The sequence below is a fragment of the Uranotaenia lowii genome, chromosome 3 (assembly GCF_029784155.1).
Source record: "Uranotaenia lowii strain MFRU-FL chromosome 3, ASM2978415v1, whole genome shotgun sequence".
Taxonomy (NCBI): Eukaryota; Metazoa; Arthropoda; class Insecta; order Diptera; family Culicidae; genus Uranotaenia; species Uranotaenia lowii.
The window spans coordinates 152,305,290-152,328,394 of record NC_073693.1 but is presented as its reverse complement, the minus strand read 5'-3'; the positions used below and the strand labels follow the sequence as shown (position 1 = coordinate 152,328,394).

Below are 23,105 nucleotides of genomic sequence, written 5' to 3'. Positions count from 1 at the left end.
GGATTATCAGCAGAAGCCACGATCAGGGTCCAGAACCAGTATCAGAGTTCAAATACCTAAGTCACGAATCATGATAAAGATTTAAGATCTAGATCAGAATCCAGAACAATTATCTAAAATCAAGATCTTGCACCTGATTTCTAGATCAGCGTCAGAATTGAGAGTTAAAATTATTTTTCATGAATAGACAGTTATTTTTTAAGAAAATCTAACACACAGTCTTGTTGAGTGTTTTTATTCTTCCAAATATGAGCTTAACAGTAGCCTGTTTTCACTGTTTGAGCATTATTCAAAACAAAAATTGTGATGTTTCAGTAGGATCAATAAAAATTATAAATTAAAAATCAGTTTTTTATTTATTTTAGGAAATCTTGCAGTAAAATAACACAGATAAGATCAATGTATTTTCATTTTGGTTTAATGATGATGATGATGTGAGTGCAAGTTCGTGTTGGCGTAGCTGCTGGCATGGCCATGTCCTTCGAATCCTCCGTGTCCTCCATGGCCTGCCTCGTGATGATGGTGATACACCTATGGGTGATTGGCATGACCAACTCGGGTTACATGAGCCTGGAATCCGTTATGTTTATCCGAGGTGTATTGCACAATTCGTTTGGTTCCATCAGCTTCATCCAAGGTGTACTCTCCCTTGACCACATCTCCATCTCGATGTTCCCACTGACTCTTGTGATCTCCCGTTTTATGATCCTTCACTCCGTACTCGAACTTATAACTGGGATGCGAATGATAATCATGATGACCTCCATGTCCACCATCATGTCCTCCTTCCCACGAAGCGCAAACAGCAACAGCCAGCGCAAGAACTAGAACAAACTGAAATTCAAAATTTAAAGCACTGTTAGATAATGCTGATCATTAAGCGACAAGGTGTTTCAATTTTTCATACTTTAAACATGTTGACGATTGAATTTGGAATTCACTTGACTGGAACGCTCTCAGTTGTCTACTGATGATTGTGTGTTCCGATTTGTACTAATTTATACTAAAACACGCCGTTCCTTGCATTCTTATACAGACATGCCGGTCTTTTTTAATCTCCACGAACCAACGCTGTTTGAAGGTTTCGAGAGATTTAGTTGATCCAGAAAAGCCGTCTCAAGATTAGAGAAATGCAATTGAATTTGTGAGCATTATTAAGCCAATTCTGTTTACTCGAAAGGATAATTTTGGTCGAAAAAATCATAGTTACTCCTGTAATTATTTTGTTAACAGAAATATTTGGACGCATACCTGGACTTGGTAGGCTGTGGCTGATCAGAGCTTACGCGTTTTTTTCTGACAGCGAAAAATTCTAGAATTTCAAATTGTTTTATAGATTTAATATAACATAGTGCTATAAATATAGCATAGCATAGCATTGGGTGACTACACACATCTTGAATTGGCTGATACACAAGGTACAACTTATAATCAAGCCCAACCCGAGATGCCAAAATGAGAATCTGGATTCAATACTCTCTTCAAGTGTTGTTATTGAGGATTAGTATGGTACCGTAATGCTCACCGTGTCAAGTCAATGTAATCATGTAGGGATAGTCTGAAACAGCATAATAAACTTTTCAGGTGCAGAGAACTCATACGACCCTACATACAAAGATGCTTTTTCAGATAGGTAAGGGAAGGGTTATTTGTGTTTAAAGGAAATTCTACTTGGCAGATAGGATTGATGAACGAAATAATGTTTCAAAATTACACAGATACACAAATTAAAATTGGAAAGAGCTCACCAATTTTTTGTACCAGCTGAGTTCATAGATAATGGGATGAAATGATGATAACATAGTGCTATAAATATTGTTTAATAAAAAGTGATTGTTCATTCAGTAAGTTTGTGCTGTAGAGACAACACGTGTTTTTTCCGTCCTGTGTTATTTCACGAGAAACGCGTAGAAAAGTTGGAAGAAGTGTCGGAAAGAAAGTAGTTTTGCAGCAGGCCAGTAGATTCGGTCTTTGATCGCCGTCGTGCCAGATTGGGACAAGCTTGATTCCCAGAAATCGTTTTCCGTTTTCGGACAACCAGGTCACCATCTTGGCCTGTTCACCACGTCATCTTCATCAACCGGGAGCTTGGTAGTTGGTTGAGCACAGAAGGTGTCATCAGCATCATCAGCCCAACAGAAAACCATCATCGAGCCATTGTTTCATCGCTCATCGAGGTAGCCGAACGACCACACCAAGAGCTATTGTTAATAGTTTTGGATGCCATCGTCGTTGGATGTCGAACGAACTGGAACGCAGTGGGTTTAATCAGTGCATTTTTTTTTAAATAATCAAACGAAAACAAACATTTGTAAGTTTTTATTTTTCAATTTTCAACTAACATTTCTTTATTACCCTATTCTTTTCTATCTCTTGTTTCTTCTATTTTAAACAATTTAAATAAAACGGCGTCCTTATATTTTTCTTCAAATTATGGGTGAGAATGGGGGGTCAGATCAGCCCGCTCATTCTTCACAGGAATCTATGGATTCTGAAGTTGCTTCTCCTGTTAAAAAACCGCCCCGTATAAAAGTTTATCCAGAAGACACGTCTTTTAAGGGTCCATGGGTTGTCTTCTTCCGTCCCAAGCCGAATGGAAAGGCATTGAACGTGGTTCAGATCAGTAAAGATCTGACTAAGTGGACTTCCGTATCAGAAATAACCAAGGTGCGACCAAATAAACTACGCGTCATTGTTTCTAATCAAAAAGCTGCAAATGAGATCGTTGCTAGCCAGTTTTTCACCTTAGAGTATCGTGTATATATCCCCTGTCGAAATGTAGAAATCGAGGGCGTTATCCACGAGATGAACTTGACGGAGGAGTATATTATGGACCACGGAGTTGGGGTATTCGAGAATCTAGACTCGACGTTTGTCAAGATCTTGGATTGCCGCCAACTAAAGACTTCTTTTATGGAAGAAGGGGTAAAAAAATACTCCCCGTCAGGTTCATTTTGCGTCACGTTCGAAGGTACTGCCCTCCCTCACTACCTTTTGATAGATGGAAGGTTGAGGCTTCCTGTACGGCTCTACGTGCCCCGCCCTATGAACTGCGACAAGTGCAAAAAAATTGGACATACCACAAATTATTGTTGCAATAAACCGCGTTGCGTTCATTGTGGAGAATCTCATGAGGACGGTTCCTGCCAGGCTGTTGAGCGAAAATGCGTTTATTGCGGAGGCAGCCCTCATGAGATTTCTACATGCGGGGCATTTAAGAGCCGGTGGGATCAACAGAGGCGTTCTTTGAAGGAACGTTCTAAACGTTCCTATGCCGCTATCTTGAAGAGCGCCTCTCCGCCGACCCAACAACACTCTGGAAACGTCTTTTCCTTGCTACCAGTTGACGAAGTTGATACTGATGCTTCTGATGAAGGACTCCATTACATTACTATCGACAACTCTAGGAAGCGTAAAAAAGTGACTTCACCCAAAATTCCCCAAAAAGTTCCTGTAGCAAGCCCTTCATCAAAACGTGGTGAAAAACCGCCGCCGGCGGAAAAGCAACTGCCTCCTGGATTTTTTGGCACAAACTGCCATTCTGAAGAACCAGCCGTTGCAGGACCATCGAACACTCCAAATTACAATATATATTCATCAACATCAGCTTCTCAATCAGGATTTTTTATATTAACTGATATCATTAATGGTATTTTAGGATATTTTAATGTTTCTGACTCCCTCAGAGGCATTGTTTCCGTCATGCTTCCCATGGTAAAGACCCTCCTTCAGCAATTGATGCAAACTTGGCCCCTTCTTTCAGTGTTTATCTCTCTCGATGGCTAATTTAAGCCGAGGGGTCGGAGATATCACTGTTTTACAGTGGAATTGTCGCAGTCTAATCCCTAAAATGGATCCGTTTAAATTTCTTCTTCATGAAACTAGTTGCGATATTTTTGCCCTTTCTGAAACATGGCTTTCTTCTCAATCTAACATCTCATTCCACGATTTTAACATTATCCGTTTGGATCGCAACGATTCTTATGGAGGGGTGCTTTTGGGGATCAATAAGCGCCACTCCTTTTATAGAATCCACCTCCCATTAATAGGAGGGATTGAAGCTGTTGCTTGTCATACAACCATAAGAGGTAAGGACTTATGTGTTGTCAGTTTGTACTGGCCTCAGAGAGTTGCAGTGGATCGAAGTCACTTAGAGGACCTGTGCTCAGTGCTTCCTGAGCCAAGGTTGATCCTGGGTGACTTCAATTCACATGGAACTGTCTGGGGAGAACAAATTGACGATAGTCGTTCTACTCTTATCTATGACATTTGCGACAGTTTCAATCTAACAATATTGAACACGGGTGAAAAAACACGAGTACCTAAACCACCTGCAAGACAAAGTGCAATTGACCTCTCACTCTGCTCAAATTCAGTATCATTGGATTGCCAGTGGCAGGTAATCCATGATCCCAATGGTAGTGATCACTTGCCAATCGAAATTACAATCAGCAATGGGGTCAATTCTTCAAATCCAATTAACATGGCTTATGACCTCACAAGATACATTGATTGGAAAAAATATGCGGATGCTATTATATCTGCCATCGATACTGTAAATGACCTACCTCCTTCAGAGGAATATAACTTCCTGTCAAGTTTGATTTACGATTGTGCTGTTCGCGCTCAAACAAAACCAATCCCGAATTCTTTTCGCCAAAAACCTCCTAACCCATGGTGGGATAGTCAGTGCTCGAAACTTTACAGGGATAAGTCAAATGCATTCAAAGTTTTTCGAAAAAATGGAACCCTAGATAATTTTCAAAAATATTTTGTCCTAGAAAACCAATTTAAAAAATTGATCAAAGGTAAAAAACAGGCTTATTGGCGTAACTTTGTGGAGGGGTTGTCACGCGAAACATCCTTAAATACATTGTGGAAAGTGGCACGTAATATGCGCAATCGATCTCAAACGAACGAAAGTGAAGAGCTTTCTCATAGATGGATCTTTAACTTTGCACGAAAAATTTGTCCTGATTCAGCACCTGTGCAGAAGATTATTCGTGCTGTGCCACCAGGTAGGAGTGAATTGGATTCAAACTTTTCGATGGTTGAATTCTCACTTGCTCTTCTTTCTTGTAATAATTCAGCTCCGGGAGTTGATAAAATAAAATTTAACTTGCTAAAAAACCTTCCGGATGCCGCAAAAATTCGCTTGTTAAATTTATTTAATCAACTCTTGGAGCATAACATTGTTCCCGAAGATTGGAGACAAGTGAAAGTTATAGCTATCAAAAAGCCCGGAAAACCTGCATCCCATTTCAATTCCTATCGTCCAATAGCGATGTTGTCTTGTATACGGAAATTGATGGAGAAAATGATTTTGTTCCGATTGGATAAATGGGTGGAAACAAATGGCCTCCTCTCAGATACTCAATTTGGGTTTCGCAGGGGCAAAGGAACAAACGATTGTCTTGGTTTGCTGTCTTCAGAGATACAAATGGCATATGCAAAACGTGAGCAAATGGCTTCAGTGTTTCTGGACATAAAGGGAGCTTTTGATGCAGTCTCAATAGAGGTTTTGTCAGACAAATTGCACTCCCGAGGTCTGCCACCTCTATTGAACAACATCTTATACAGCTTGCTTTGTGAGAAACATCTGAACTTTGCTCACGGAGATATTGCAGTTAGCAGAACCTCTTACATGGGCCTTCCTCAGGGTTCATGTTTGAGTCCTCTTTTGTATAACTTCTACGTAAGCGACATCGACAGTTGTATCTCCGAAGGCTGCACTTTAAGACAACTTGCAGATGATGGCGTTGTATCTGTAACAGGATCTACAGAGTCGCATCTGCACGGACCTTTACAAGATACTTTAAACAGATTGTCAAACTGGGCTTTGGGGCTTGGGATCGAGTTCTCTCCAGAGAAAACAGAGCTGGTGGTTTTCTCTAAGAAACGTAGACCTGCTCAACCGAAGTTTCAACTCCTAGGCAGAACGATCACTCAATCGAGGTGTTTCAAGTATCTCGGGGTTTGGTTTGATTCCAAGTGCACCTGGAGAGCACACATTGAGTAACTGAAAGGAAAATGCCAGCAAAGAATTAATTTTCTCCGTTCAATTACCGGCACCTGGTGGGGAGCCCATCCGGAAGACCTGATCAAGTTGTATCGAACAACTATTCTCTCAGTGATGGAATATGGTAGCTTCTGTTTCCAATCAGCTGCTAAAACACACTTCATTAAACTCGAACGTATTCAATATCGTTGTCTCCGAATAGCGATGGGTTGTATGACTTCAACTCACACCATGAGTCTCGAGGTTTTGGCAGGCGTACTCCCTCTTAAAGATCGTTATTTCTCTTTATCTCTTCGGTTCCTCATCAGGTGCGAGGTCATGAACCCATTGTTGATTGCAAATTTCGAAAGGCTACTTGAGCAAAACTTTCAAGTAAGATATATGACCATATATCATGAATTCATGTCTATGCCGGTTGATTCTTCATCATGTTCCCCCATTCGTGTTCTACACCCTAGCTACGACAATTCTTCTGTCCAGTTTGACTTGTCCATGCAGCACGAAATCCGAGGAATTCCAGATCAACATCGTCCGCTTATCGTTCCTAGGATTTTCCATGCTAAATATGGGCACGTCAGTGCTGAACGAATGTACTTTACTGATGGTTCTCTTTTGAATGAGTCAACAGGATTTGGAGTGTTTAATGAAATATCTAGCGCTTTTTACAGTCTTCAATCTCCATGCTCAGTATTTATAGCAGAGTTAGCAGCTATCTACTGGGCTTTAGACAACATAGCCTCACAAACTGCTGATCACTTTTATATTGTAACGGATAGCCTTAGCTCTGTTGAAGCTATCCGTTCAATGAGGCACGTAAAGTACTCACCGTACTTCCTCGAGAAGATACGAGAAACACTGAGTGCTTTATCTAATCGCTGTTTTTATATCACCTTTGTATGGGTCCCTTCACATTGTTCAGTATTGGGCAATGAGAAGGCTGACTCTCTCGCAAAGGTAGGTGCCCTTGAAGGTGATATATATCAGCGCCAAATCTCCTTCAATGAATTTTTTTATTTGGTTCGTAGAAATTCTCTCGCCAACTGGCAGCGCAAATGGGATGCAGATGAGATGGGTCGGTGGCTCCATTCGATTGTCCCAAAGGTGAAGCTTAAACCATGGTTCAAGGGTTTGAACTTGAGCCGGGATTTTATTAAAACATTTTCCCGACTCATGTCCAATCACTGTTCCTTAAACGCGTTACTGTATCGTGTAAATCTGTCTAGCACCAATCTCTGTACCTGCGGTCATGGTTACCAGGACATTGAACATGTTGTTTGGTCGTGTGAGGTCCACTTAGTCGCTAGAGCGCAATTAGTAGATTCCCTCCGGGCCCTGGGAAGGCAACCTTATGTACCCGTAAGAGATGTGTTAGCTGCGTTGGACTTAACTTACTTTTACGAACTCTACTCATTCTTTAAATCTATCGATCTTATTCTTTAATCTATCCCTTTATCTGTAACTAACCCTAGTTTAAACAAAGAAATGTAAACATTAAAAAAAATGCCCGTGGCTCCTTAAACCTACAGGATTGAGCCGTTTCAAATAAACGAATTAAAAAAAAAAAAAAGTGATTGAGTGACTGCAGTTGGAAAATATTCGAAATCTTTGTTAACTTACCTCTAAAGTTGGAGAAGTAGCGGTTTCAGGTGGTCTATTTCAGAACAGCGACGCAGTTTTTCAGATCCTTTGTATATCAGACCGGCGTTTTATAAATCTTTGGTGAGTCCGTTCCTTATTAATTTTTGGGAATTTTCTTATTGTTGTAAATTCATGTTTTTCTTATCTGAGAGTTTTTGTTATTGATTTGTTCTATCAGTAGATTGACTTTTACAAAAATCTAATTGGAGTAATAAATTATCTATTTCAGTCAAAAACAAAAGTAACATTGTTATGTTTGATGGAAATCTTAGTTAGGATCATTGGAGGACATTTTGATTTCATTTTTATTCTTGGAAAATACAATCCCATATCCAAGAGCATGTTTATCCAAGAGCATGTTTACAGTTTACGTGCTTGACAACAAAATAAAAATATTTTTTTGTTTACTGTATTCTCTGTATAAAAAATCAGGTCATTTGTAGTCAGAAAAGTGTAAAGGGAACCAATCTCAAATATTTGTTTTTATTGATTGTGGAATACGAAAGTTATTGCTGGAATCTTGAACCTTGGATAAACAATTATTTTCTGAATATGTAGTTGGTGGTCCATTTCTGATTCAACCAATTTCCGTATCGGAATCGAAAATAAAATGTGTATTAACTATATAAACTTGAGTTAACAGATTGTATATTTATTACTTTTTGGCATAAGTTAGGAACTTAGGCTCATGATGGACTGGCTCCGAAGGACTTGCCAGCTGCGAGACGGAAGAAGGTACACAATCGGGCAGCTGGGATGTAAGTTGCAGAATCCACAAGGTTAGTCCTTTTTATTTATTTTTAACTTTTTCTTTCAATGGTGCATAGTTTAAAAATTGTGAAAAAGGGGGTATTTTAATCAGCAGTTCCAAAAGGCTGTAACGTATAACATATGTATTAAATTATGCTTTAATGGCAATCGGAACGGTAGTTATGATTAATGCGGTGATGTTCTAGTTTTCCGAAAAAGTTTTTTTAAGCGTATTCTTAGTGGAACTGAAATCACGTTGAGCTGCATTGTTGATCGCAAATTAATGGAGAATCTATTCTATTAGTGAATGATTAATATTTCCGGAGGATTATATGATAAAGAATCCCGAGCTAATTGTGATAGTTTTGAAAAAAAAAAACAGATCACCTTTATGATTGACATTGAATCATATTAGACTACGTAGTTAACTTCTCCAGACTCTCATTACATGCTGTATGATCTCTATTTGTAGTTTTAAAGCCTTCTATTAATCTGAAAATTTTATGTAACGTTGTTCAGGTATGATTTGAAATCTAATCTCCTTTAGGTTGGTATACGTCGTTATTATGCGTCAAAATGGTATTCCTTTATATAATAATAATAAACGGAGATTAGTTTTTTTAATCAAAGGTAAAATATTACATCTTTCATTAGCATTATTTGTTTAGAATCAATTAATTAAAAATCATGCCACCATGGACTTTGAATGTTCAAACGTTCAAAAAGTTGATTATTATGAGCACCTGTTAAATGCTGAGAAATATGACAGATACAAAAAGCATTAAACTTTTGTTGTATTTTTTTTTGTTCTGCTTAGTAGGAAACTGAATACTTATAGTTTTTGTGTTAGTTAACTTACGCAGTTTATAATTTGATTGGGGTTTTTTTTGAATATCTAATGATTGCATATCTAATGATTCTCCTTATTTTATTCTTGAAAGTACAATAAACCATTTATTTTTGTTTTGATACACAGTTCGAAACATTTGAGGCTTTTAAGCTAGATTTATTGTGAAAATTTCTAAACTATTTATATGCATGGTATGATTACTAAACAATGCCAACTTACATAAATATTTTTATCATGTACAGAAGTACTATTTCTATGAAAATTTATAGTTTTTGCCTCATAGTTAGTGTTAGGAGTTTCAGTAGGAAACATTAGGAGCATAGGAGGTGTAGGACAAACATATAACTCGTAATGCTGGCCTAGCATCTCCCAGAGTTAAACTTTCCCAAATTTACTAACAATGCTCCAAAACCTCCTAACGTTTATGGATGGATCGTAGAGATCTCTGAATCTATCTAAAAAGTAAACGTTGACTAACATACCTTTCCCTTTTCCCCACACATTCCGCAGGGTTCGGCCAGGGCACCTTCAACATTCTGTGAGGGCTGGTTTTCCATTTTAAGAGATTTTATAATCTGACGCAACGAAATGGGAGTCCTAGCTTCTATTGGAACTATAAGTCCAAAAATGTACCAAAATCTCTAAATAGATAATGTTGCAATTCCGAACGACTGTAGTTTCATAAAACGGAGAATTGATGCGTAGCGCCAACCGAAGTTTTAGGCGACTGTTCCTGCGAATGCGAACGCGAATGCGAATGCGAGAAATATTTGGACGCGTACCTGATACTGGTCAGGTAAATCGTGATAATTACTTCATGAACTCAGAGTCACATTTAGACCTTATCCGACGAACGAACGAAATCGGGATCAGTTTTTTGAAGGGCGTAAGCGCCAAATGTTAACAAATCGAATTATCAGCCTGGCGAAAAATTGAACGAGGTACCGTAAAACGGGATAAGATTGATAGCTTTTTTTCAATATTTTTCAATTATTTTTTCTTAAATTTGAACTTTTTTGCTTTTTACGGTCTTAGATCTCAATCAAACAACTTTTTATTTGAAATACCCGACGTTTCGATCAATTTTTGTGGTCTTTCTCAAGGGAACTAGAAGTTTATTTGAGTATTTTAAATTTTTAGCATTGTTAGTAGACTATACTAAAATGTGTTTACTCAAAAATACCAACCGTTCGGAAAAATTCAGTTCTTTTTTGTTACATGCTCGTCAATATTACAGTACTGAATTTTATTGAGCTTTGAATATTCACCTGACACGAAGAATTCCGTCATATGTGATGCTTCGTTTTATTTACATCATATGTGATGTAATTTTCCAAATTTTTTTGGTAGTGTGTACATTCGATTGAACGAAGCTATTTTTGAGTATTAAGAAGTGATCTGAACAGATAATAACTTAATTAATTGTGTTATTTCAATAATTAAGTGAAAATTTCTTATGCACTCCTTCAGACTGGATGAAGTTTTGAATACTGTATGTGTGAACTATTTTAAAAAAAACAACAAAGTAAACTATCTTAGAGTTTCAGCTAGATTCCGCTAAGAATTTTTATAAAGATCAAAAACGTTATACAGACTTTCATGAAATCACTTTCTAGATTCTTTCATAAATATTGAAATATAACATCGTACCACTTACAATTGAAATGAGTTAATCTAATCATGCTCACTAATCAAATTACCATGCTTCCGTGGAACCACAACCGGCTTTTTTAGATCAACTTAATCACTTGAAGCCGTCATAGACCGTTAATTCGGGGCGACTATCGACCGGCATGTCTGAAATAGAATGCGAGAAAACGCTTGTTTTTGGTATATATTAGTATAAAAAGGAACGACAAATCATCAGTAGACATCTAAGAGCGTTTCAGTGAAGTGAATTTCAAATTTGTTCCTCAACATGTTTAAGGTATCGAAATTTGGAAACATAATATCTCTCAATAATCGAGAAATGCTAGCAGGGATTAATATTTTGAATTACAGTTTGTTCTGGTTATTGCGCTGGCTGTGGCTGTTTGCGCTTCATGGGAAGGAGGACATGATGGTGGACACGGAGGTCATCATGAGCATCATGATTATCATTCGCATCCCAGCTATAAGTTTGAGTACGGAGTGAAGGATCATAAAACGGGAGATCACAAGAGCCAGTGGGAACATCGGGATGGAGATGTTGTCAAGGGAGAGTACACCCTGGATGAAGCTGATGGAACCAAACGAATTGTGCAATACACCTCGGATAAACATAACGGATTCCAGGTTCATGTGACCCGAGTTGGTCATGCCAATCACCCACAGGTGTATCACCATCATCATGAGGCAGGACATGGAGGACACGGAGGATTCGAAGGACACGGTCATCATGGCCATAGCCATGCTAGCAGCTACGCCAACTCGAACCTGCACTCGCATCATCATCACTAAGCGGGACTGGAACTAGACTGATCTAATCTGTGTTAAAGCTTGTCCAAATTTTGCTCATGTGAATAAAATTGTTTAAGTTACAATTTTATTTATTTCTGCTCTTTAATATTTTCTGATTTCCGAAAGCTTCGCTGAAAAATAGATTTTCTAAAGAAACCACGAGTAATATTCAAGATTCAAATATCTCTCGAACACGATTGAGGATAAATTTCTTCTGAAGTACACTTTCGATGTATTTTTTGAGTTATTGTCCTTCGAGGCAAAAAAGACATTTATTTTATTTACATTGTTATCCATCTCACGACATTGCATGATGCACTTGTTTTAATTTAAGGAGCATAATGAAGGCAATAGTAAACGAGCTTGGAACAGCTTTTATAGTGATGGGAAAGATGCAAAAGCGCGTGATTGGGTGGTGGCCGAACAACTCACGAATGTGCCGGTAGTACCTTTTTCCAGCACCGCCTCTCACACAAATAAACCTGGAGATCACCGTACCAAACGCAATCACAGATCGACCACGTTTTGATTGACAGCCGGCACTTCTCGGACATCATTGACGTCAGATCCTGTCGAGGCGCCAACATCGAGTCAGATCATTATCTGGTGATGGTGATGATGCGCCCAAAACTCTCCGTAGTGAACAACACACGAAACCGGCGCCCGCCTCGGTTAAATATCGCACGACTGAAGCAACCTGAGGTCGCGGCAGACTACGCGCAATCGGTCGAAGCAGCGCTGCCGGCAGAGGGCGAGCTTGATGAAGCCCCTCTCGAGGACTGTTGGGATACCATCAAAACAGCCATCTACAGTGCTGCGGAGAACGTCATCGGTTATGTGGAGCGAACTCGACGGAACGACTGGTTCGACGAGGAGTGTAGGAGGGTGATGGACGAAGAGAACGCCGCGCGGGCGGCAGTTGTGCAAAGAGGCACCCGTCGAAATGTGGAAAGTCCGAATTTTCCAGGAGAAAATGCGCCACCTGGAGGAGGAGGAGCTCAAGAAGCTGGAGCAGCTGCATCGTTCTCAAGAAACACGAAAGTTCTATCAGAAACTCAACGCATTCTGCAAAGGCTTCGTGCCGCAAGCCGAAATGTGCCGGAATAAGGACGGGGGCATCCTGACGGACAATCGTGAGGTGATCAAAGGGTGGAAGCAGCACTTCGATGAACACCTGAATGGCGCACATGCAGGAGATCAAGACGCTGGGGAAAGGTACATCGCCGGGCGTAGCCAACGACGTAGAGGAGCCACTCCCAACGATGAGTGAAATCCGGGAACACCAAGTCCCTACCCACCATCTATCCATCGACTTCAAAGCTGCATACGACACGAGCGATCGTAACGAGCTATGGAAAACCATGAACGACAAAGGCTTTTCCGGGAAGATGATCAGACTGATCAAGGTGAGGATGGATGGAACGCAGTGCTGTGTGCGGACCTCGGGTGAATTGTCGAGTTCATTCGAATCGCGCAGGGGGCTTCGACAAGGTGATGGTCTATCCTGCATGATGTTCAACGTGGCGCTAGAAGGTGTTATTCGACGAGCGGTGGGCGAAATGTGGGGCACGATTTTCAACAGATCCAGTCAACTTATCTGCTTTGCCGATGACATTGATATAGTCGGCACATCATCTGCGGCGTTGGAGGAGATCTACCGCAAACTGAAACGCGAAGCAGGGAAGATTGGGTTGATGATTAATACGTCCAAGACGAAATACATGCTGGCCTGCGGATCCGAGACCGACCGAACTCACTTGTCCAGTAATAACAAGGTCACGATCGACGGCGACAAGCTGGAGATAGTCGAAGACTTTGTCTATCTTGGCTCACTCGACCGCAGACAATGACACCAGCCGTGAGATCCGGAGGCGAATTATCAGCGGAAGTCGTGCCTACTATGGACTCCACAAGCAACTGCCGTCGAGAAGACTTAACCCTCGCACGAGGTGTAACCTATATATGACGCTCATTAGACCAGTTGTTCTCTACGGGCACGAGACATGGATATTGCTCGAGGAGGACCTGCGTACACTCGGAGTATTCGAGCGACGAGTGTTAAGAACCATCTTTGGCGGCGTACAGGAGAACGGAGTGTGGAGACGAAGGATGAACCACGAGCTCGCGCGACTCTACGGCGAACCCAGTATCCAGAAGGTGGTGAAAGCTGGCCGGATACGCTGGGCGGGACATGTTGCGAGAATTCCGGACGACTGTCCTGCAAAACAGGTGTCCGCTACGAATCCGGTAGGAACAAGACGAGCGGGGGCGCAACGAGCGAGGTGGTTAGACCAAGATGAGCGTGATTTGGCGAACGTGGGGTGCCTGAGGAATTGGAGAACGGTTGCTATGGACCGAGTGAATTTTAGGAATTATGTTCGTCAAGTTATGTCGTGAGACGAAATACTATGTATATGTAAATAAAAATAAATGTATTTGAAAAAATCGATTAAAAAAATAAGATCAATTTACCAATATGCTTGTTATAACAACTACCATGCATTTTAAATTATTAGGTTCTTAAATATGGCTCAACTCATCTAAGTCCGGTTTTTATCAGCGAAAACAAATTGAAATCTGAACTAGTCTAAAATAGCAATATTACTGCCTTTCAGAGCTCAAGGTTTTCCCCAACAACAAGAGTATTTCAAATTAACCCTCATAAACCCAAACCCAACTGTATACAAACAACCAACCCCAAAGTCGTACTTAACACCAAACTTTTCGGATTTTTTCGAATACTCCGTTAATACGACCGTTTTCGAGATTCGTTAAAGGACTGACGCTTTCGTTCATCAATTCGCCTTCATTGATTTTCTCTGGCTTCGTCATTGACAGCTTTAAATTTCTACAAGATCACAATGTTTAAGTCATTATTTGTTAAGTATATATTCATCTATAATTGACACTTTACTCAAATGGTAACACCTATGCAAAGATTTTTTAAATTTATTACAAGAGTCAAATATAAAAAAAGTACTTAGAATGACGATTATTTTATCGACAACACTTAAAAAGTATTTTGCGATAGCTTATTTGCATTGTATAAAATTAAAAATTGAAAAAGTTATTGGATGTTGCAGTCTACTCACCCAGCTGTTGCATGATGAAAGTTTTTCGTAGAACAATAGTTGTTTTTAATAGCATTAACAAGTGTCAGTGAATATTTCAGCCCGAAAAAAAGGTTTTATGAGAATTACGTAAAATGTGTATCTACACGAAAAAAATCAATTGAAAGTTTGAAAGGCATGCAAAAACTAATTCTTAGGATTCTTTCATCATAAAGAGTGTTGTTTTCTTATTCGAGCTAAAAACATAGGAATTATCAGTAGAGTTATTTTTATTGCAGTCAAATTATGTAACAAAAATTTAAAGAACTAAATTACACGCCAATCCTACCAGTGAAGTGAACTACCAAAGTGTGTGCTCACCCAAATGCTCGTCGCCGTAAGCTGCATGAAAAAAATAATTGCCCGAAATAGCAAAACAACAGCACCGCGATGCTCCCCCGAAGCTTCATCAGACTCGGAAGTAGAAAGAAATGCTTTTGTGCCCCAAGCCTTGTCGATCTCACCGAAAGCGGAAAACATCAACTCTCGAAAAGAAACATCCGAAGCACTCAAATTGATGGTGTCTCGACTATGCTGCTGATGATGGTGGCAGTGTGTCATTTTTTCCGCAATGCTTTCCATCATCTGTCGACCTTCACCTTGGGCTGGTTGACGAATAGACGAAACTGCAGCAGCAACGAAAATACCACAGCCATCGACACGGGTATAAGTTTTAAAAATTGCCATTATTAAAAGTGGTGCCAATGTCATCAGAAACTGTTGCCAAAAAGTTGGAAAAATTGATTCGAAATTAGACGGTTCATTTGTACTGGTTAAGCCAAGGTGAGGATTGAAGCGTTTTTGTTTTGGTGAATTACCTTCCACATTTTTGTCTCTCTGTGGTTGTCGTCGATTGGACACAAGTTCAATGGTTGACGAGCACTGATGCACTGGTTAGATAATACAGAAGGTTTCGAAGTTGGAGGCTCGACTCATAACGGCATCAATTTTAAGAAACAAGCGATATGTTGAAGAATGAAAGTAATTTTTTATTTACAGAAGAACGTTCAATTTTAACATTGAAACAAGAGAGATCAGTGAGTCGTCAGTCCAATTTAGTGATGATGGTGAGAATGCAGGTTCGAGTTGGCGTAGCTGCTGGCATGACCATGGCCATGATGACCATGTCCTTCGAATCCTCCGTGTCCTCCATGTCCTGCCTCGTGATGATGGTGATACACCTGTGGGTGATTGGCATGACCAACTCGGGTCACATGAGCCTGGAATCCGTTATGTTTGTCCGAGGTGTATTGCACAATTCGTTTGGTTCCATCAGCTTCATCCAGGGTGTACTCTCCCTTGACCACATCTCCATCTCGATGTTCCCACTGGCTCTTGTGATCTCCCGTTTTATGATCCTTCACTCCGTACTCGAACTTATAGCTGGGATGCGAATGGTAATCGTGATGCTCGTGATGACCTCCGTGACCACCATCATGTCCTCCTTCCCACGAAGCGCAAACAGCCACAGCCAGCGCAAGAACCAGAACAAACTGTAACTCAAAGGACATCATTAATTTGAACGGACATTTAGAAACCTACTATAAATCTGAAACTTTAACCCGTACCTTAAACATGTTGACGAACGAATTTGGAATTCACTTGACTGGAACGCTCTCGATTGTCTACTGATGGTTGGTGGTTCCGATTTGTACTAATTTATACACAAACACCCGGTTTCGTCCAATCTAGCTCTCGATTGAATGGATTTTATGTCTAGTCACTTCTAAGTCGAGAAGTAACCGCCATAAGCCGCTATAATCAGTTAGGTTATGGTTTTAGAAATCTCGATTAATTTTGAGTGAAAATCTCACGAAAAACTGCATGCATGGAAAATTGAGCAGATACGGTGAGGGGCGTTTTTAGTGGAGCACCGGTAAGTTCGGTGTCATGCAAGCCACTTTGCGCTGACAGTCATCAGAAGGTTGGCACCTATTAAATGGGCTTTACTGCGTGCGGTGAAAAAAAAAAGAATCGGTTTCTTGTATTTGAAGATCATTGAACTCAATAAAATTGTTGAGATTTTTTTTCAAAACGGTGTTGAATACGAGTCCCAAGATAAATGAACTCATAACCTTTTTGCGAGAAAAAGCTCTTCAAAGTTACCAGGATGATCGATTTTCGATTAATTTTTCTCATAAGGTACAACGGGGAAAGTGCAAATATGGCCTGATTTCTTCCTTTTCTATAACACCATGTTCTTCTTAAAATTGTTTATTGATGCTTAAGCAATATTTTCTGAAAGAAAATATTTTTTTGAATATTTGCCTGCGCGTTCCTTTTTTAAACTCAAAATTAAGTAGTTTTTGTTCAAAACAGCACTTCAGTGGCAGCCCTCAACTTTGAGTTCGACTGGGCAATCGCAAAACTAAGTTCTGATAGGCATACTCAATACTAAGTTCGGCAGCTGAACTTCAATTTATCGTTTTTATTCGAGGGTTGTTTTTTTTTCAGGGAATTAATGAATGGTTAAAATTTTTGTATAGCCGGATGTTGCTGTTCCGATACATTGCATTGCAATGTAAGAGCGGTGGAAAGTTTTGACATACCGGTCAAAGAAAACTTCCGGATGTTACTTTCCACGGGAAGTAAATAACATCCTGATGTTTCCGGACATTTCAAGCCGCTCACCATATGATGACAATGACGGACGGAATTTTACGCTGACACAGTAGACATTCCATTACGAAGTTCCGAATATACAAAGTGTCGGTATGTTTAGTGTTAACTTTAAGTTTATAGAATCGAACTATGTTTTGAACCTCGGTCGTACTTAATTTTGAGTTAAAATAAAGGAGCGTGCATTGTGTTGTGGAGAAATCTGGGAGCTAACACAGTTTATGATTGGTAGGAGTTTACGAAAAAAGTCGCTGTTCTCCGTATCAAAGATGCAACAGGTGTCTTGATATTTCAGAATTTGTTCTTATTTTCGAAAGACCGTCCTGATTTTTCAAAAACTTTTGAATCGTCCTGATTGTTGATAACACTAGTTTACAAAATTTAAAAAAAACGTGAACTTGATTGACTGACCAATATTTTTAATGTAAAATCGGGCGCTGAATTCGAAAATGAAATTCAAAAAAATCTCAGTAGAACCGTTTTTGAGTTATGCTCCAAATATGAAATTTTGAAAAAATAATAAAAGTTCTTGTACTTAGATGAAAATATCTCGGACGGCATAACAGTAATTTGAAATCCCTCTTTTGCATATTGAACCCAATCGAGTTACGGTCTTCGGGTGAAATATTTGTCTCAACTTAGACTTTAAGAAAATCAACCATGAAAAACATTCGGCTGGTGATGAAAAAAGTTATTGATGAAAAACCAGTATTTTTCGTTCCTCCCGGGCAAAATACCTTAAAATTTTTTTTCACTTTTGAGACTCAAGCAACCCCTCCCTATGGCCAGATCATCCAGAAATTTGGCATGTGACCTTTTATTTAGCTAATAAATAAATTTGACTTGGAGCGAGTGAGATTTATCATGTTTCATTCTTCCTATACTATGATAAGTGTACTGCGGTTCGTTAAATTATTGAAAACTGCAAAAAAAAAAACTGTTATGGTAAAGTAGCGATAACTTCTTCAATTTTCAACCGATTTTGATAAATAGCCACTTGAAATCTTTGTTTAAAATTGACATTCAAGCGTAAAAGAAAATAAGATTTTTTAAATGTTACCATCGAGTCTAAAACTTTCGCTAAAACAAAATTTTCTCTAAAAAAAATGCGTTTTTTACAATTTTTTCTATCATAAAGTCACTAATATCAACAATACTGTTGATCATACTCAAAAACAATGTTCAGATGTTCTTCTTCTTCTTCTTCTACCAACATAGCAAAAACGTGTAAGCATCCTAGAAAATGAAAAGACTTGCGTCCTTCATTTTTCTTTTCAACGTTATCTCTGTTACATAAACCAGAGATAACTACGGCCAGGCCAACCATGTGGTAAATATCGCAAAAGATTCTGGAGCAAGGGGAGGAATAAAGCGTGGAGTTCCCTACCAAACGCTTCATATGGATTACTTTTAAATCTACAGCATAATTTGAAAATAGCTACACTAATCTAATCAAATTGTGTATTAAGAAAATAATACAATAATATCGTTTAATGTAATGGAAAAGGTTCGATCTCACCAAATAAGTCTTGGAAGTTTTCGACTAGAAACCTCTTCCTCTAGTCCGGACCCGCTGGCTTTAAAATTCCTTTCAAACTCCTTCAACCAGGATTCAGCACGCCGAAACAAAACACGAATCACTCCGGAAACTACCACCAGTCACTCAATCTATAATTTCCACTGTTTAATTCTAAAATTTCTAGTATTATTGTAATTTAATTTTTTTTTAATATTATGAACAAAAACAAAAACGCGTACGTTGCCCAAAAGTCACGGCTTACTTCTTTACAAAAAAAAAACAATGTTCAGATGATCGATAGAAAATTGATTCACCTTCAATATGCAAAAGACGAATTTCAAATTACTGTTATGCCGTCCGAGATATTTTCATCTAAGTACAAGAATTTTTATTATTTTTTCAAAATTTCATATTTGGAGCATAACTCAAAAACGGTTCTACTGAGATTTTTTTGAATTTCATTTTCGGATTCAGCGCCCGATTTTACATTAAAAATGATCTTCAGTTTACTTAGTTCAAAAATGCTGTAAACTAGTGTAATTGGTCTTCAAATTGTCCTGAATTGTCCTGATATAAAAAAAAATATCTAAATTATAATTGAATTTGTAGTTAAATGATGGGAACACCAAACGATTCTGAAGTAAAACAGTTTAACCTCTTAAACCGATGGTAATCTTCGATTCAGATGATTTTAAACGTTGTTTTAGATGTTATTTACAGCACCGTTATTTCACCTTCAGCAATATAAGAAGAGCTGTTTTTAATTCTCACCAATGTAGTGAAACCTCTGCTCCAAACAACACCTTTTAGAGTTATTTTTGCAAGAAAAAAAACCCAAACATCAGTGGGTATCGTTGGCACAAATAAAGATTTATCTTGAAAACTATAAATTTTTTTCATTATTTTTTGGTACCGATTCTGTTCGTACAGAACACAGATTTTAAGGCTTTGGTTAGGATTAGTACAGATTTCTCCATTTGAAGAGAAATAGGAAATAGAAATCATATCATATCATTTCAGTAAGAAAAAGACATAATTCAGATTCATGTAAAAGTCCTAAATTATGAAAAATAATAACACAGTTGAAAGAAGCTACCGGATCTGAGTATTGAAACATTGAGGAATCAGAAATGGTATCAACAGTCAAACAAAATTTAAAAAACTTCAGATTTTTCTAATATTTTCACTGATGATCTTCTTTGTTGTTGGTGCACATTTCGGTGTTGATTTTTTGTCAGTAATTTTTTTTTCAGTGAGAGTTAAGATTTCTATGTGGCAACGCTGACAGTCTCGAATATCGAATTTAAACAAGTTTAGACAAATTTGGGGTGCCTGATTGTCCGAATTTTACTCAAATGTTTTTATTTTATTTACAAAATCAATGAAAAATTTAAATTGCGTGATAACAATTAAGTAGTTTGTGTCAATATAATTTTTTTAATCAAAGTTTATCCGAATAAACTGGCTGATGATTTTTTATAAGAAAAACAAATTTTCGAGATTTTTCTCTTCTTGATTTTAATTCCAGAATTCCTAAAGTTGCCTGGGTTTTGTCCAGATTTCGAGTTGTAAAATTTGAAACCGAATGCCTGAGTTTTGTAAGGTTCTTAAATAAAATAGCCCGTATTTGCCCTGCTCGGATAAGTGCAGAAAAATATCTGGTTTGCTTAGGATTGAATCGTTTCCAATGTTCTTATTACTTTTTTGTTAAATCTAAATTTGTTGCACGTGACCGTATTGTGGAATCTGTTTCCAGTTCAATATTCTTGATTTTCAGTTCGGTTCAAACAAACAAGTTTGTAGGTAGACCACACAGTAAATTTTTGTCGATTTCCAGCAACAAAAAAAATGCCGGAAACGTTCAGCAATCCAAATTTTTGCTGGAAACCAGCAATCGGGTTTCTAATTGCTGGGTTTTTCAGCAATCGGTTGTGATCTTGTCATTTTTGCTGGATAATCAGCAATCGGTTTTCAAATTGTTGAACTTTCCAGCAACTGATCTTTTTTGCTGAAAAATCAGCAATCGAGTTGTTATATTAGAGTCTGTTTGTTTTCGTACGCTGAAGCAAGGTGAGACTCTATTTTACGAATTTTGGTTAGATTAATAAAATTATTTTTATTTTCCTCTATATTCTAGCAACCAGACATAGGGTGAGTTGTTATTGGACAGATTTCGTTAAAGATACTAATCAGAACTCTTTTCTCAGGTGGCGAATGATCAACAGTTTGGCACAAAGCTGCCACTCCTTGGCGGGTTTGGAAAAAAAAGTTCTTGGAAATAAATAATAACATAGTTAAAAAATGAAAAAAAAACTAATGAATTTTCATTGCTCATTTTATGCACAGCCAGCATTCAATATTAAATTTTGAATTGAAATATAAATTTGGCACTAAATACTGCCGGTTGTTTTGAAAGCAATTGCTGATTTCCAGCAATCTGGATCGCTGATTTTCCAGCAATTTGAATTGCTGGAAACCAGCATAAACGTTTGCTGATTCCCCAGCAATTTAAATTGCTGGACCAGCAAAATTGTGCTGGTTTCGAGCAAAAAAAAATGATGTGCAGACAAGAGAGCCTAGACCATGATGAATCTAATATGGTGGTCTCAAATGCCAAATCGCTTGTTCAGCCATATTGTGTTGACAGCTGGTTGAAGTGTTTACGAAAAAGGGAGTCCAGTGATGCCATGTGTTTGAGATAAAAAATCAGAGAAATTTGGAAAAAAAATTGTATGTCTGTGCACAAGCATATCGTATACCAAAGATCAAAAGATTTAAAACCAAACTGGGCTTAATTTTATTTTATTTAGATTAGACTTCCGGAAACCAAGAAACTATTTGAGTACTCAGTGAATTCATTTTATTCGAAACACTTTTTTGTATCCTAAATAACTACACACTGGTTGACCTTGATAATAGGAAGAATAGTTTGAGAGTGGACCAAACAACCAAAATTCTAAACCGGATGTTGTTTGTCCGATCGATGGCATCAAGATCGGACTCTGGGTGTTCACCATCGAAGCGGCAGTTGAGGCTACATCATACGCTACGTCACTGCCACCGCTGACGCCGGCCCCTCCGTCACCCTTTAGCTCATTGGTTTCCTCGTTTAAAACGGCCAAAACCTCCATCTGGTTCTCCCTTATGATACCCATCAGATCCGTATTACTCGATTGGATCTTCTGGAGCAGCGATGGCAACAGACGGGGGTCCATCAGAAGCATATGTTTCATCTCGATGGAGGATCGGGTACTCCTGCAGGAAGGCCATGGCTGCAGCCGCTTCTCGAACGATGGAATGTCATGCCTCGCCATGTTACTGTCCGATTCGATAAGTTTCTGCTGCTTCGAGTCAGCTCTTGGAAGAAAAAAGTGTGAAATAAGCTTAAATTTGTTATAAGAGCACCATCGTCTATTGGTCCAACGTCTACCAGCTTTGCTCACCAGCCCGGAACTCAGCCGGAAGATTTTTTTTCTTTCGCTTCTATCTTTGCAATATCTTGATGGTTAGCAAAACTCTGTGTTTAAAAAAAAACTACAGAGCACCAGGTATCCCAAGTAGCCAGCAGCCAGCCAACAACCAGATGTCAAATTTTGGCTGCGTTTCGCCCCCACCATCGCATCCAACCCTCGTCTAATTTTTGCCAAAGTGAGACCACCATACTAGATTCATCATGGCCTAGACGAAGAGGGAGAAAGAGCCACAGTCATTGAAGATATCCGATTACTTTATGAGATTTCTCAACACCTTAACACGTTGGTCGCCTGGGAGAGGAGTCTCCGTCACCCGAATATGGGTCCCATGGCGACGAATGTATTAATGGTGCAAGGACTAATGCTATAATGCCGCTGAAAAATCGAGCAGGTCATCTATTGACAGATCGAACAGATCAGCGCCAACGTTGGAAACATAGTACGAGACATTTTCGTGTAAGGTCCGGTACGACGGTGTGCGATCTAATCCCGGTAACTACTGGATTGAGACAGCGTTTAGAATTTATTTAGAAGCATATCATCACATATCAAATTTTTGTTCCTCACGGGCCTACTACTATGAAGCGGTAGATACAGATAGAGTTGCATCTACCACCACACATTAGTAGGCCAAGCGTGGTCCGCTCCACAAGGGAAAACTTGCAGTGCTGTTCAGGATCGCCCCTGA

The 23,105-nt window shown here is 38.9% G+C and overlaps 3 protein-coding genes across 3 annotated transcripts; 1 reads left to right on the top strand and 2 right to left on the bottom strand.

The window, feature by feature from the left end:
* Positions 1 to 431: 431 nt before the first annotated feature.
* LOC129754104 (adult-specific cuticular protein ACP-20-like) lies at positions 432 to 960 on the bottom strand. The gene is made up of 2 exons (XM_055749972.1): positions 908 to 960; positions 432 to 834 (listed from the first exon to the last, which is right to left on the bottom strand). Exons 1-2 carry the CDS (start codon positions 914 to 916, stop codon positions 532 to 534), a joined length of 312 nt encoding a protein of 103 aa, XP_055605947.1. The 5' UTR covers positions 917 to 960; the 3' UTR covers positions 432 to 531.
* Positions 961 to 11,145: 10,185 nt separating this feature from the next.
* Positions 11,146 to 11,696, top strand: LOC129752739 (adult-specific cuticular protein ACP-20-like). Its single transcript, XM_055748507.1, has 2 exons — positions 11,146 to 11,184; positions 11,259 to 11,696. The coding sequence occupies exons 1-2, from the start codon at positions 11,176 to 11,178 to the stop codon at positions 11,694 to 11,696; spliced, it is 447 nt and encodes a 148-aa protein (XP_055604482.1). The 5' UTR covers positions 11,146 to 11,175.
* A 3,705-nt stretch (positions 11,697 to 15,401) lies between these two features.
* Positions 15,402 to 16,440, bottom strand: LOC129754094 (adult-specific cuticular protein ACP-20-like). The gene is made up of 3 exons (XM_055749962.1): positions 16,375 to 16,440; positions 15,625 to 16,299; positions 15,402 to 15,523 (listed from the first exon to the last, which is right to left on the bottom strand). Exons 1-2 carry the CDS (start codon positions 16,381 to 16,383, stop codon positions 15,862 to 15,864), a joined length of 447 nt encoding a protein of 148 aa, XP_055605937.1. The 5' UTR covers positions 16,384 to 16,440; the 3' UTR covers positions 15,402 to 15,523; positions 15,625 to 15,861.
* Positions 16,441 to 23,105: the final 6,665 nt, after the last annotated feature.